The sequence below is a fragment of the Stegastes partitus genome, unplaced genomic scaffold, assembly GCF_000690725.1.
Source record: "Stegastes partitus isolate 25-593 unplaced genomic scaffold, Stegastes_partitus-1.0.2 Scaffold111, whole genome shotgun sequence".
Classification (NCBI taxonomy): Eukaryota; Metazoa; Chordata; class Actinopteri; family Pomacentridae; genus Stegastes; species Stegastes partitus.
The window spans coordinates 257,781-271,629 of record NW_007577842.1 but is presented as its reverse complement, the minus strand read 5'-3'; the positions used below and the strand labels follow the sequence as shown (position 1 = coordinate 271,629).

The 13,849-nt window shown below is 41.6% G+C and overlaps 1 protein-coding gene across 1 annotated transcript in view; it reads right to left on the bottom strand.

Moving 5' to 3' along the window:
* Positions 1–243: 243 nt before the first annotated feature.
* Positions 244–13,849, bottom strand: part of ofcc1 (orofacial cleft 1 candidate 1) — an 81,008-nt gene continuing 67,402 nt past the window's right edge. The window contains exons 22-24 of the mRNA XM_008277967.1: positions 6,087–6,287; positions 748–886; positions 244–577 (exon numbers count right to left, since the gene is read on the bottom strand). Coding sequence (XP_008276189.1) covers positions 504–577; positions 748–886; positions 6,087–6,287 — 414 coding nt within the window. The 3' untranslated portion in view covers positions 244–503. The remainder of the gene's footprint in view (positions 578–747; positions 887–6,086; positions 6,288–13,849) is intronic.

Genomic DNA, 13,849 nt, shown 5'->3' with positions numbered 1-13,849 from the left:
TGTGTTGAGGCAGTGCGGGACACTTAACAACCTGCATTCATTAGAAGTGTTGCTCAAGTGTTTATTAGGTTTATTAGGTCACAGATAGCTTATCGGTTCACATACACTATTTGTGTTTACTTGCATAGGGTTTGAAGAACAATACACTATAACTTACAGTACCACCACTTAGATTGGTGTTAGTCAGCTGTTGGCTTTTTTCTTACTGTAATTCTGTTTCGTGTGACACAAATAATACAGTACATGTTGACGTGTGTAAAAACCAGCTGTTAAAATTTGCTTATGAGATGCATTGTAGTGCATTTCCAAGTCAGCAATATAATCTAAACTACTTACAGTTGAGAAACTAATCAGCAGAGTTTTTCATATTTGAATCTAACAACCATACACAGGGCCGGAAAAAATTCAAGTATTTAGAAATGTAACAACTTTTACATAGTATATTGCAGATTCTTAATGTCAGATGATTGTCATCAGTTTGAGGTCCGACTGTCTTTGTGATATCATTGACTGAGGTCCTGCAGTGCAAAGCTGGAGCCGCATCCGCTTCCCCCTACTGGCTCGACACGATGGGACCCTGAAGGCAACAAAACAGCTGATGAAACTATACGAATATGTCATATTAGAGTTAGATGATGTGACTAGGACTACTAAAAATGTGCTTGTAATGTGAAAAGCACATATTTGATATTATGTGTGATAATAATAAAGTTTATTTGTAGGAAGAAGCATCAAGTTAATGCTCACGTCCAAACAGTTTCTTCCGTTTCCGTAACTGGAGAGAAGCACTTGCACCTCCTTTGTCCTCCCTCTGATTGGCAGAGCTCTGACCCTGGCAGGGCAGCATCCTTGCTGCACTGTCGGCCCTCTCCACGTCACCAATCACCTTCAGATAAACAGCAGCGCATGCTTATATTAGCCAGGCAACATAAACAGAAAGGTAACAAAAAAATAAAAAATGAACAGCGTAATACTGATAAACCCAACAGTTTCAGGCGTCCCTGAGGCCGTATGTATCAAGCATCACAAAGTACAGGTTGAACTTGGATGACAGTGACTGAGATTGGCAGGAGAACTGCTATTTTCCTTGAGGCCTGCGAGTAGTGTTGTCATGCATAGTCTCTTCCTCTGTCCTGGTGCTTAGAGTGAAGTTGGAGGAGAAGCAGAAATGGAGACTTTATATGACACACTACCTCTTGTCCCAGAGGGGAAACAGCTCTCACAACTCTAGGTTGGCCTACTTATGCACAGTGAAGGGAAATACAACTTAAATCTCACTGGGTATAAGCCATTATAGAATGATAAACCATACATTTGTCAAAAATACTAGCTATATGGGGGGAGAAATAACATTTATTACACTATGTTACATAAATAATAATCAGCGAAACGGGCAACAACAGCAGCATCAAGTAGTCATGTCAAAAATGTGGGCAGGCGTTTCTCTAAACTTGCAAATTACACAGATAGAGCAGCAATTGGAAAAAAAAAAAAAAGTGAAAAATGTTCCACTGAGTGCTTCTTTATCTAAAACTAGTATAAACTTGCCAGATAATTACATGCGGTGTACTTTGGAGGAGTCCTCCTGCTAAGCAGATATGGCTGCCAGGGAGGCATTAATCTCCTCATGCAACATATAGTACGTAGCCAAGGACATTCCCCTCTCTCTCTCCTTCTCTGTGGCTCTTGTAGGCACACACACCACATGCAGAAAAAGACACACACACACAGCATACACAGCACACTCACTTCCTGTATAAATCAAATTCATATTTCTGAGGGCTGCCGATGACCTCACGGCAAATGAAGCGTAGGTCCTCAGCTCCGCAGCGGCAATCAAACATGCGGCAGAGTAATTACAAAAGAGGGGTAGGAGGGAGAATTGATGCGGTTTGTCAATTAATGTTGCTGCAAGGTGTTTTTTCGAAAGGTTAACTTCTTCGTATTCTCTTGCATGCTAAATTAGGTCAATATTGGTCCGGCGAAGACTCGTGGTCATGTGCAGATTGGCAGTAGGCTGAGTCATGGAGAGGCAAGAAAGAAAAAAAAAAAAAAGAGGCCCTCATTTCTGAGAGATTTGGTGGCATAGCGTGGTGATGAAAACTCTTCCCAACTTTGTGTTTCTCTGCCACATTATTATCGTCATTCTATTTACTAGCTCTGTCACTGTTTTTGTAAAAATCTGCAACCTAAACAGAGAAAATCTTCTTGTAATTATACAACAACACGCTGCTGAAGGTGAGGCAACTAAACCAATACGGTTAAAACCTCACTGTGTGAATAAACTGCATACCTTTTGTTTCTACAAACAGTTAAGTGCTTCCCCTCCAAAAAAAAAAAAAAAAAAAGAGAGAGAGAGAGAGAGAAAAACCTCACAGCTGAAATTGCAGAGAAAAGTGTTTTTATTTATACAAGTCGCTGGAGATGCTCATCATCAGCGTTTTTTCCGAGCCATAAATAATTTGCGGAGAGAGGTAATATTCAAGCTGGCAGAGCCTTAGTTGTGCATCTTTAATGGAAGTTTTACAGAAGCTGAGCCAGTTCTTGCATATGCTGCTGCCTCCCATATGGAGGAAAGGAGACAAAAGGAGCACAGTTGGCTTGTCCTATCTTTTTATAAGTCCATCGACACTTAAATGCTAGCCCCGGAGAAAAAACGACACAGGGGGACATAAACCCACTGTGGTTTTAGGAGGGAAGATAATGACTTTGCCTGCATTAATTTCTTCATCAGCCATCTTGTTTCTACAGACAGAGTGGTTATGAGTCCTTCTCTGAAGGTCCTAGGTTATATAGATGCATTTCCCTGCATAATTTTGGCCCTAACAGTTGTTGTCAGCAGTGCATTTTGTGAGTTGGCAGCTGTGGAACATCTGTTTATAGGTAATGAGTGTTTGAAAAGCTACACCTCACTTTACCTTTAATGTCTTTTATTGGAGCACACTGATGGGAACGTAGCTTTAACTTTTTGTATTGTTGTGATTCAGCGAGAAGACTCCTTCAACATGGTCAATATTACAGACACCTGCCTTGGGCAACAGACTGAATGAGAGCATATGATGGATCATTAATATTAACTTTCTTTAAACAGAATTCAATATGCAAGTCAATAAAGACTTCATTATCGTTATATTTTTTACTACATACCCACAACTTCAACTTTACTCCTTTCGCTCAATTCCTACTTATTGCATCTTCTTTTTTTTTTTCTTTTTTGTGTGTTGCGTTAAAGATGCAACACAAAAAGAAGGGAAAAAAATAACTTTCAGTCAACATAGCTGGTTCAATAATGGCTGAATAAACAACAAAATTATTCAGTTTCTCATGACTCTTGCTCAGTTTCTCGCTCTCTAGCAAATCAAACAGGACACACCTAGCTGTTGTTCCTTCCAAACAGTGTCTAACAGTGTCTATAGCTCAGGGCCCTTCTTCCAGGACTTCCTTTTTAAGGTGTTCATTTAGACAAATTTTGGGTGTAAATGTGTGGGTATTATGCAAAGCTGCTTGGCCCCGGAGCTGTGGTCATGTTAGTCTTAGGGCGGAACAAGTCCTCCGGGGCATCGGTGTCCAGGACACCGCCTGAGAAAACAGAACTCTTTAAAGGAAATGAGCCATCCGTCAATATTTCTTTAGTAAATGGAAACAGACTTCTTAAGGAGCAGGATTAGTCATTTAACTAACTGGGACGTAGAATAGCGTCACATCAGTACACACTATAATTAAGTCAAATATTTTCGTCACTGTTTTCAAAATGTCATCTGCACCAAGATTTCAAAACAGACAATAAAAAGCAAAGGATATTCTGTAGATAATTGTTGCATGTCCTGGTTTGAAATGTTTTATTGTGCAAAAAGTATTCACTGCAAGTAACATGGCAGTGCAACCGCGTCACCATAAAACATGCTGTTCATGTTATTCTGATAAGTGAATAAGTGAATAAACCTATACAGGAAAAGCCATAAAATTATTTTAAAATATCATAAATGTAAGAATAGAGGGAGCATTCTCTTTATTACTGTGGTCACTGTATCTTAGAGTCAGGCCTTATTTCATTCTATATATTTTATCAATTTAATTTTTGTAGAAACGCCTGTCTGGCTGTTCTTCTCTCTGAGGAGCTGTCACCTTACATCTGAAGGCCAGTTTGTACACAGCACCGTGTCGCAGTGTGTGTATCACTGCCAGAATTATATAAAGCACTAATAAAATCAGCTCAAGTGTTCCTCCAAGTGCTGGGGATGCCCTTTGGTGATTCCTAGATCGTGCTCTATACATAAAACCAGTCTATATATTCAGGGGAGGATTAGTTTTGAATATGTAAAGTGGGGGTCTGTGCTGCGAGGCGAAGGGGAACGGCATAGTGCTCTGTCGGCGACGCTGCACATCGGTGTTATCGCTCCCCACTACCAGCGGGTGAAAGAGGATGCCATCGGCAACTCTACCTACTGGAGGTCCTCGCCTGTGAAGTTACAAGGAACAGACAGCAACACCCAAGGGACACAGTGTGTATGAGAAAAGAGAGCAACAGAAAGATTATGAAGTGTGTGTGTGTGTGTGTGTGTGTGTGTGTGTGTGTGGATGTTTTCCAAGGACAGTGACACCTATCTTTCACTTAAGGTGGTTTCTATGAAACTTCCTTCCACAATTTAAAAAAAAAAAAAAAGCAGCTGGGCAGCGAGGGAATGAATTTTCGCTGCAGAAATGTCAGGAATGAATTCTGTCTCTCACATAAGTTTGTGTGTGTGTCAAGGTTATTGTGTTAGCACATTTGTGTCAGCGTCTGCATTTGTGTGTTTGTGGAGAGGGTGAGTGTCTAAGGTTTTTGTGAATGCTGTAACATTTTGCGCACGCACGTGTGTGTGCTCTGTTTGGTTATCAACAATCCCCCCAGATGTCTCATCTGCTATGCACAGGACTAGAGGGTACACACACACACATACACAAACAGACAGCGTGACACCAGTAATAGATAACCATGCCATGTTTTTACTCACACAAACTCACCATCACTCATATTATGATTGAGAACAATTAGAATGCAACAGTGCCTCAGAGCTAATTGTTAGTGCATCTAACACCCTCCTCCCTCACTCCTTTGACATTCAAACTTCAAAATATTAATTTTGCAATGATCCAGGTTGCTCGGGGAGTGACAGAATGATTGAGGAAAGGAATACATTCTTGCGACTGCAGCAGGTGTCACACAGCACTACTTTTAATTAGGTGACAATCTGTGAATCAGGCAGTTGTTCTGACCTGCCTGTCTTGCACATGCTTGCAGGATGAGATTTAATAATTACACCGGGTGTAAAAGTCATGTAGCGTTGCGTTCTTTTTATCCTGTTTCTAATGTCGTCATAAGTCATGGCCTTACATTGAACAGAATGTCCTGGACTTTATATAGTCTTACCCTGTCACTGCACTGAAAGCTAAGTAAAAAACTTCCTGTCCTTTCCTCCTCTCACTCTCACTTAGAGTTTGAGGAAATATGAGAGAAGTCGAAGAAACTGGTCTCACAACAAATGAGGATTGTGTTAGTTACCTAAATCATCTGAACTTCATCGTACCTGGAACATCATATATATGAATCATAAAGAAAGAAAATGTCTGTTTTGTCATATTCCCCATTGTTTTCTTTTAATAGGTTAGCAAATTATTGTCATTATTTTCTATTAGACATAAATTGCCATAATTCATATTTAGATCACATGCCTGAATATCAACTCTGTTAAATATATAAAATGTTTGCATTGCTCAGTCAGTCCCAATATTTTATACACAGCAGATTAATTATTAAATTGACAGATTTAGAGGAATGTGCAGCCATAGCATATGTTTGTTAATATTCGCAGTTATATTATGCAGTGGACAGACTGTAAAAAGCATTTTTAAAGTAGATAGGGAAAAAAACTTGACAAAAACAGGGGAAGAAACCACAGGAACAGCAACAGAGGAGGGAGCCCTCCCAACAGATTGTATGCTTACAAAATAAACCAACGCAGTATGGATGATCGGTACCCTGTTTTATTCTTTCCATCTTCAACTGTATTATACATGTGCATTACAGCTGTGTTGTCTCCACCTACTTCAACGATAGCCCCATCCGGATGTCGGAGGAAGTGCCTGTATCTTTGCTTCAGCCCGCTCAGGTACAGAGTGTAGACTGTCACATGGGTGCTGGTCTCACCCTCTGGGAGGGGTGCACCTTCCCTGTGCCGTTCATCACAAGGGGTTTCAGAGTCTGACAAGGGGTCCTCTGCCGTCCAGATATAGTCATTAACAGCCACCTGATCAACAACAGACACAAAGGAAGAGAATAATATATAGCTGTTAGCAGCACTGTAAAACTCTTCCCTGCTGGTGCTTTCGAAGGCTTCTGGGAAGCTCTGATGTATAGCTCTTCAAAGTAGGAACTTCAATAGCACTGCACTCACAAGTCATGATTTAAGAAGAGAGAAAAAAACAGAAATGCATGTATGTATGGAGCCAGCAGATAAGCACCGCTGGCATACAGTACATCATTACGTTAGCAGTGAATGAAACCTATAGGGAATGAGCTGCAGCAGGTAAAAAGACAGGTAGTGTTTGTGATTGTACATACTGGCCTGTTTAGGACTTTTTTCTCTGTGTGTACATGTTCATACATTAGTGGGCTTACACACCTGTAATGCGCTGCCCTTCCCTATCAGGATGAGACATGGGGAGCAAGCGGGGCGTGTAACATGTTATATAGGTCATGTAACTCGAAGTCATCCATGTGTGAAGATCATGGAAGCTTTCTCCCTCGCTGAAAGTATCTGCGTGTCAAGGCTCGAATGTCTAATGATCACAGATCTTATGCATTGTAGTGTAAAGTGGTAAATCCTCATACAGCACTCATTTACATGTGGCTCAAACAAAGTCCAAATTAATGCTCGAAAGCCTGGTCCAAATAGGGTCAAATAATTATTGCAGATGTTATTGCTCTCATGCACGAGGTAAATAAACATTTGCACATATTTATATACAAAATACGTATTTTTGAACTGTTTTGAGCTTGACAGTGGCATAGAATGCAATGCGAAACACTTAATGTTTGTGTGTTTGCATGTGTTGACTCTGAAAATGGTATACAAACCATAATTTCAACCTTAATGCAGAGCTATAAATTCAGCCTAGTGCAAACTTTATCTACACACACACACACACACACACACACACACACACACACACACACAGTCAGAGTCACAAAGAGGAGGAAGTTTTTCAAGGTGACCCCCTAATTGGCTGCGTAATTATGATTCGTCTAAAAATACAGAAAAAGGAAAAAGGCAAACTCATTCAGCGGGCCATGAGTGGCAGGGTCAAGTTGAAGGAGAAGTTTAATTTAGTGGTGTATCGATGTCACCCCAAACTTATAAACGTTTAGCCAAACACAACTCTAGGCACTTCACTGAGAAAACAGTGGGAGCTGGTACCCCACTTGTAATTAGAGACATAGCATACCAGACAACCTCACGAGTAGAAAGGAACTCATTGTCAAAATGTCAAAGAGTCACGAGTGCAGAGAAAAAGAAGACTAGCCAAGAACACTCAAAGAAGGTGCATGCGTGTGTGAGGGGTAGGTGGGAATGCAACTCTTCAATGCTAATTCGGATGCTCATTAGTGAAATCGCCTCAACTGCGTCTTGCCTCCAGCTTGGCCTCAGCCCACACTGGAGGAAACTGATTACCTGAATTTCTTAAGTAATCAGCACCTCGGCAAGGCAGCAATCAGTCTGTTTGGATAGCATGTGTGTGTTGATTTGCCGCTTTTTTTTCCTTTTTGGGGAAACACAACTGGGAGTGAAATCATAGATCTTTTCCCACATGCTGACGGCTCACAGCTTGGTCATGATGCAGTACGAAATCACAAACATTTAAAGTCACCAATGTGGGAAAAACTGAGTAAGAAAACAACCGTTCCCCCTCTACTGGCCACTGGAAGTGTGCCTATGACCCAAATATGGCCCCACTCCAGGATTTTATAAGCCAAGCTGTACAGTGGTGATAGAAACACCGTGGATTCTGCCTCTGTACTCTAAGTCACTTTGGTTAAACACACCTGCTTAAATTCCCCGGTGTGGTGTGCATGTGTATGTATTTTGGCTTGCATGAAAATAGATTTTTTTGATGTTAGCCATGCCACCATCCTACGCTAATTAGCACGTGAAATCCAGTTGACAACACTAGACAAAAGCCTGAAAAGGTGTTTGTGTGTTCGGTTTGGGTGATGCCATTTCATGCAATGCACCATGGCTCTCCGGAAGCATCATTGCTGAGACACAAAAAGCAAAGAGCATTAGAGGGCCTGTCTGCTCTATACTACTCTGTTCTGGTCTGTTGTGTTGCGTTATGGTGCTAGCCTGGCTTCTAGCCCTAGCTTGAGTGCTCTCTCCACTCCACCATTGTTCCATTTGATAGCACTAAGTGACTGATTTAGGTTCAATGTCTGCATGGAGCAGACAGGCCAGCTGTGGGTTAAGCAGATAGCATTCAAGTGAGCTAACCCAATTCAAACCCAATCAAGCCAGGATTTATCGTTGGGGTCTGTATTTAGAAATCTGATAGAGTCTGCATCAGTCCCTTGACTTGTATCAGGAGAGACGGGCCTTATTTCTTTTTGTGGCGGACTATAAACGGCAAACCATGTTTTCCAGCAGGGACATAAATTTCAGAATTTGTAGACATTACCGCAAATGCACATTGGGAATGGGAGGGAGGGACAGGGGCACAGGAAGTGGGGATGGCACAGCTGCAGACATGGCTCCATGGTTCACAAATATAGTCTGTCTGTCTTTCTGGGAGAAGATGCGATTTCACACCTACCAAATCATACCATACCACATATGAATGCAGAATAAAAGCAATCAGTCTTTAAATACAGACGCCTGTGGAAAGGTTTTCTTTTTAAAAATCCAGTGTGACTTGTAATAAAATTTGACTGACCTGTCAATCATTTTCATTCAAGTGTGTGCAAATATAAAGTCTGTCAAGAGATGGATTTAGAATTCCTGTCACTGATAACATGACGCTTTGCTGTTTTGTTCGTTCGAGGCCAAAAAATAATCATCACTGCCTCAGAGATAAAGGGACAAATGCACTACGTTCTAAAAAGGATATTCTTTTGTGTTATATTTGAAGAGTGACCCATATTTATGCCTAAATTAGGATTTGAACTTGCAACTAACAGCTAAAAAAGAGGGCAGACAGTTTCAGGGAACCCTTAAATAGTAATTTTCCACTGGGTGACACACTGGTCTAGTAACAGGACTGGTACAGTGTATTTTGTATATTTGTCTCACTTGTCCTTGACTGTCACATTTATCAGTGTCTGACATTTTTCTCAATTCTGTGACATGTCAGATATAAACACAATGTCTAGAGTTGACTGTTATTTAAAAAAAAAAAAAGTTCATTTCCACAATGACCTAATCTGACATGTCCCTGATGACAACCAAAAGAGTTCCCAAGCTTGACCTCATGACCTTGCGGTAAACTTTGCCATTTTCCATGGATCAAAACACGGTGTCAAAACAGGAACTAATCATGGGCCTTTAGAGCGAATCAGAAATCACCCACAGCCAAGTAACGCGATGGTGGATCCACTATTTCAAAAACACTGCCACAAGGGTGGATGCATCACTGATTAATAAACACAAACTAACACAGCCCCAGACTGAGGTAATTTTAAGTCTTAATTATTTAGATCTTACTGGAGAAAAAGATGTGTAGACTATATATATTTGTGTGTTCACCTTGGTAAACTTGTTTGCACGTATACTGTATGATGCACATATGAATAAGTGTGCGCCTGTGTGCGACTGAAGGAAGGGGAGAAAGAAGTCTCCATGGGCAGGCAGGCTGAGCTTGGCTGGCTACTGTCCAGAACAGGAGCCTAAGGCATGGGCACAAACAGGCTTGTCAGTCCCCCTGATCCCTTAATGATTGATCCAAACTAGATAGCCATCATTACCATTCATGCAGTCTCTCTTCTCCAGATCTCTCCCTTCCTCTGTCTAATTTTACCTCCCATTTGCATGTTCCCATGGACTAATTAAACATTTCCCCCTCTCTCTCTCTTAGCCTCTGTACCTCTTTCTGTCTCTCTCTCTCTGTCCATTGATATGAAAAATAATGCAGCACATTTTTGGCACATTATTATGTATGAAATGTGAGGGAATAATGTATTCCAGTTGGTTGGAGTTCTCTAGACCCCGTTTGTAATGAGCACAACAGAACTAGTCTTGCCGTACAGCCAGTGTGAATGCTATACCTCTCTTTTCTCCCCCGTCTGTCTCCCTCGCTGCCTCCCCTCTTTAAGACAAAAGCTGCTGACCTTCCCTCTGTCTACCACCCACACATTTTCTTCAGCTATTTCCCACCCCGCGCCAATTCGCACATACTGCGGGAGCGTTGGGGTTTTCTCCACTGCCATGATCCTTTTGGTTTGTAGTTCTGTCCCACTTGGCTTTAATTTACAGTGGGAAAATAATTAGAATCTCACTTTTGCAAAGAGTGGAGTGAAAATGTAAACAATGCTTCCCTGCGGGCGGGTGTTTCATCACTTTGACAGGTGCATTTGAATTTGCCTGGGTGGCGGACAGGCTTGGTTATTTATGTGTCAGTCGCACATGGAAGCCCCGGCTGTGGCTGTAGTTGGGAATGAGACTAGGGAAGAGATTGAAGCTCTGTGGAGTGGGGGATATGGGTTTGGATTTGGGAGAACACTTAGGATGTGGTGGTTCTGGACCCGGTGCTTAGAATGGGGCTCCTGGCGCTTTGAGAGGTCCAAGAGGCAGGATTGGGAATAGCATTTTGGATGTGGAGCTTGTGCTATGGTTGAGAAGAGATTTACAGCTGTAGTGAGGAACGACCCGGGGAAGAGTTCTAAGACTAATATATGGAATTGGCTGGATTTGGGGGGATCGAGGTATGACTGGGACTGGGTACAGGATCTGCACGTGCATCATGTCTGAATTCACTCTAGGTGTGGAAATCAAGATTGAAAGTTTAAGTATGAGCTTGGCTTTAGGTGTTGGCAACAGCATGTTATGATAACTCTTTAGCTTCTTGTGTAAAAGGTGTATTTAGAGCACACATCATGTGAAATGAAAAAGGTCAAAGACGTCTGGTTTTTAGTCACTTTGTGTAAATAATTGGTGATGTTGTAAGCCATTGGGGTCATGTTGACTGGAAATATTACATAGCAGGACTGTCATAGTTTACTTAAAACATTTTTTAGTATTTGAGCAGTTAAGGGAACAAGTTAAGAGCTGATTCAGATAGGCCTGCACAGGTTTACGAAGAGGAGAGGTAGGAATGTCTAGAAATCATCTATACCACAGTAAAAGAGAAATATTATTTATTTGATTATATTTAGGTAAAACAGTGATATTAGTCTATACTCCATCAAAAAAAGCCATTACTAGTTTGGATTGCCACCTACACTGCTTGCCTCATTCTGAGTGTATCAACAAAATGTAACAGCAAAGAGTAACAGAACCTAGAGATGCTCTCATGGACATTTTACATGCAAAGATCACTACTGGATGGTTAAGCCAAGCATGTGCTGATGATAACGTATATGTATTTTGAAATCTGGGTTTAATCGAAACAGATAATGTACTCACAACAACTTTATCAACCACTGCATGGCCGGTAGCGTATCTTAAATCAGACTACTAACGTTAATTTCATCAACAATATCCTTTCATTTTTTTGGATTTATATTACAGCAACACTGTCACCGTGCAGTAAAAGTGACATTAAATATGACCATTTTCTGTACATGTCAAAACAAAAGGCAGCCCAAATGTGAAGATGCAGAAGGCACGCTAGCACGGCTAGAGCTGAAAGGAGCGTCAGTGATTATTGCCAAGTGAGAGAAGAGGTAGACATGGTTGCTTCTTTTGTCCGCACACACACGCACACAAACACGCAAGGAAACAGTAACACTCATCTACATGCTAACACACACATACATCCCTGCTCGCAAACAGACAAAGCCCCACACAGTGAGGCAACGCATGCGTGCATCTCCAACGCCTGCGGGCGCTTGGGGCTATGCAGCAGGGAGTGGGGGGGGAGGAGGAAGGGAGGGATGGAGGGTTGTGGGGTGATGGGGAGGAGGGTGTGTGTGTGTGTGTGTGTGTGTTGTGTGTGTGCACTCAGGCTCTCTAAGCTATAGAGGGTCAATCCCTCCTCTCCACCACCACCACCACCGTTTCTGTAAGAGCTGGCCTGGGTTCAAGGCCTGGTTGCTGAACACTGTGTTCATGCCACAGAAACAGACAGCACATAGGCACATAAACACACATGCCAACACAGGTTCATGGACACACACACACTAATTTAAATTAATAACCACATATGCCGTAGTGCAGATGCACAAGCATTATACGTCAGGGGTCAAGCTGCACAAATGCACGTGCTTATTCTCAGAGATATTAATGCATGCGCATGTACACACATAGCCTGCATCTGGCAAATTACTGTAAAAATGTAATCAGTTACATTGTTAAAAAGGTAAATGCAACTAAAAATCAAAAGTAATGCTTTTCTTGGTACTTACATGACTCAACTTAAATCTGTCAAAGATGTCTTTCAGCAACTCGAAATACTAAAGATCAGCACAACTTTCTTCTCCATCTTGCTCTTCCAGCAATAGGAAGCTGATGCTCAACCAGCAACACTTCCATGAGTTGCCCTACAAGTTGAAGGGATTTATTGACCGTCCAGTAGCTATCGTAGCCTCAGTGACGGTACACAGCCGACAGAACCAAGCCAACACGTTCTGGACTAGTCTGTCCTCTGCAGAGCGACCAAACTAAGAACCGTCTATCAAGCTCTGTTGAAGTAAACAAAAAAGCAACCCTACAACTGTCAAAAGAACAGGGAACTGAGATTAGTAGCTCAAATATAATGACTGAATTTCAAATTGCAATCATTTTTGCTACTCATTTTATTTTTTTAAGAAAAGAAAAAAGAGTAACAACATTAGTGCAAGTTGCTGATAAGTATTGCGCTGCTGCATTGTACGTAGCCACACAGTGGGTTCCACAACATACACACACAAATCCAAGACGGGCTACAACACATTGCACATGGCTTGGAACAGACCAAACCACAAAGCATGAATGACCACCGACATACATGCATGGATAAGCCAAGAAATGTCAGCCATTAGAATGGAAATAGATATGCTATTATTGTAAATTTGGCCAATATGTGGACGGTCAGCAGATATAATTGGAGCAGCTTGAAAATGGCATGGATGCACACTGTCTGCGTTGGGCCTGATTTGGCTGAAGCAAAGGTCTGTGTCTGGTTATACGCACTACTGGACAAGACAGGCCACCCATTCCTATTTGCATGGAGGGACACACATATGTGCATGCACACACGCACACACAATGACAAAATGACTAGTATGCTACAGCGGCTTTCACCCACCCTCCTCACATTACTGTGACTATAAAGATCACTGTCTATAAATATTTCAACTTGAATAATCAGAGTAAATGTGCAATAATATACTCCGTCCAAAAGTAGCACAGACCAAAATTGGACTTCGAGAAAAGATAAACAAGCACAAAAAAGCGACTGTATTTACAGTCAGAATAAACCAAATGACTTTAAGAGATTATCCAGCAAGATAGTATCTCTGAGTGCCTGAGATAATCCAGAAAATAAGATATGCATAATTCACTGTTACTAATCTCCTTTGCAGAAAGCCTACTCCCAACCTACAGTAAACAACTCAGATAGCAGCCCATCTTTCTTCTTCCACACCATGTCTGACTCACACCAGGCCCTAAGGAGATCACTT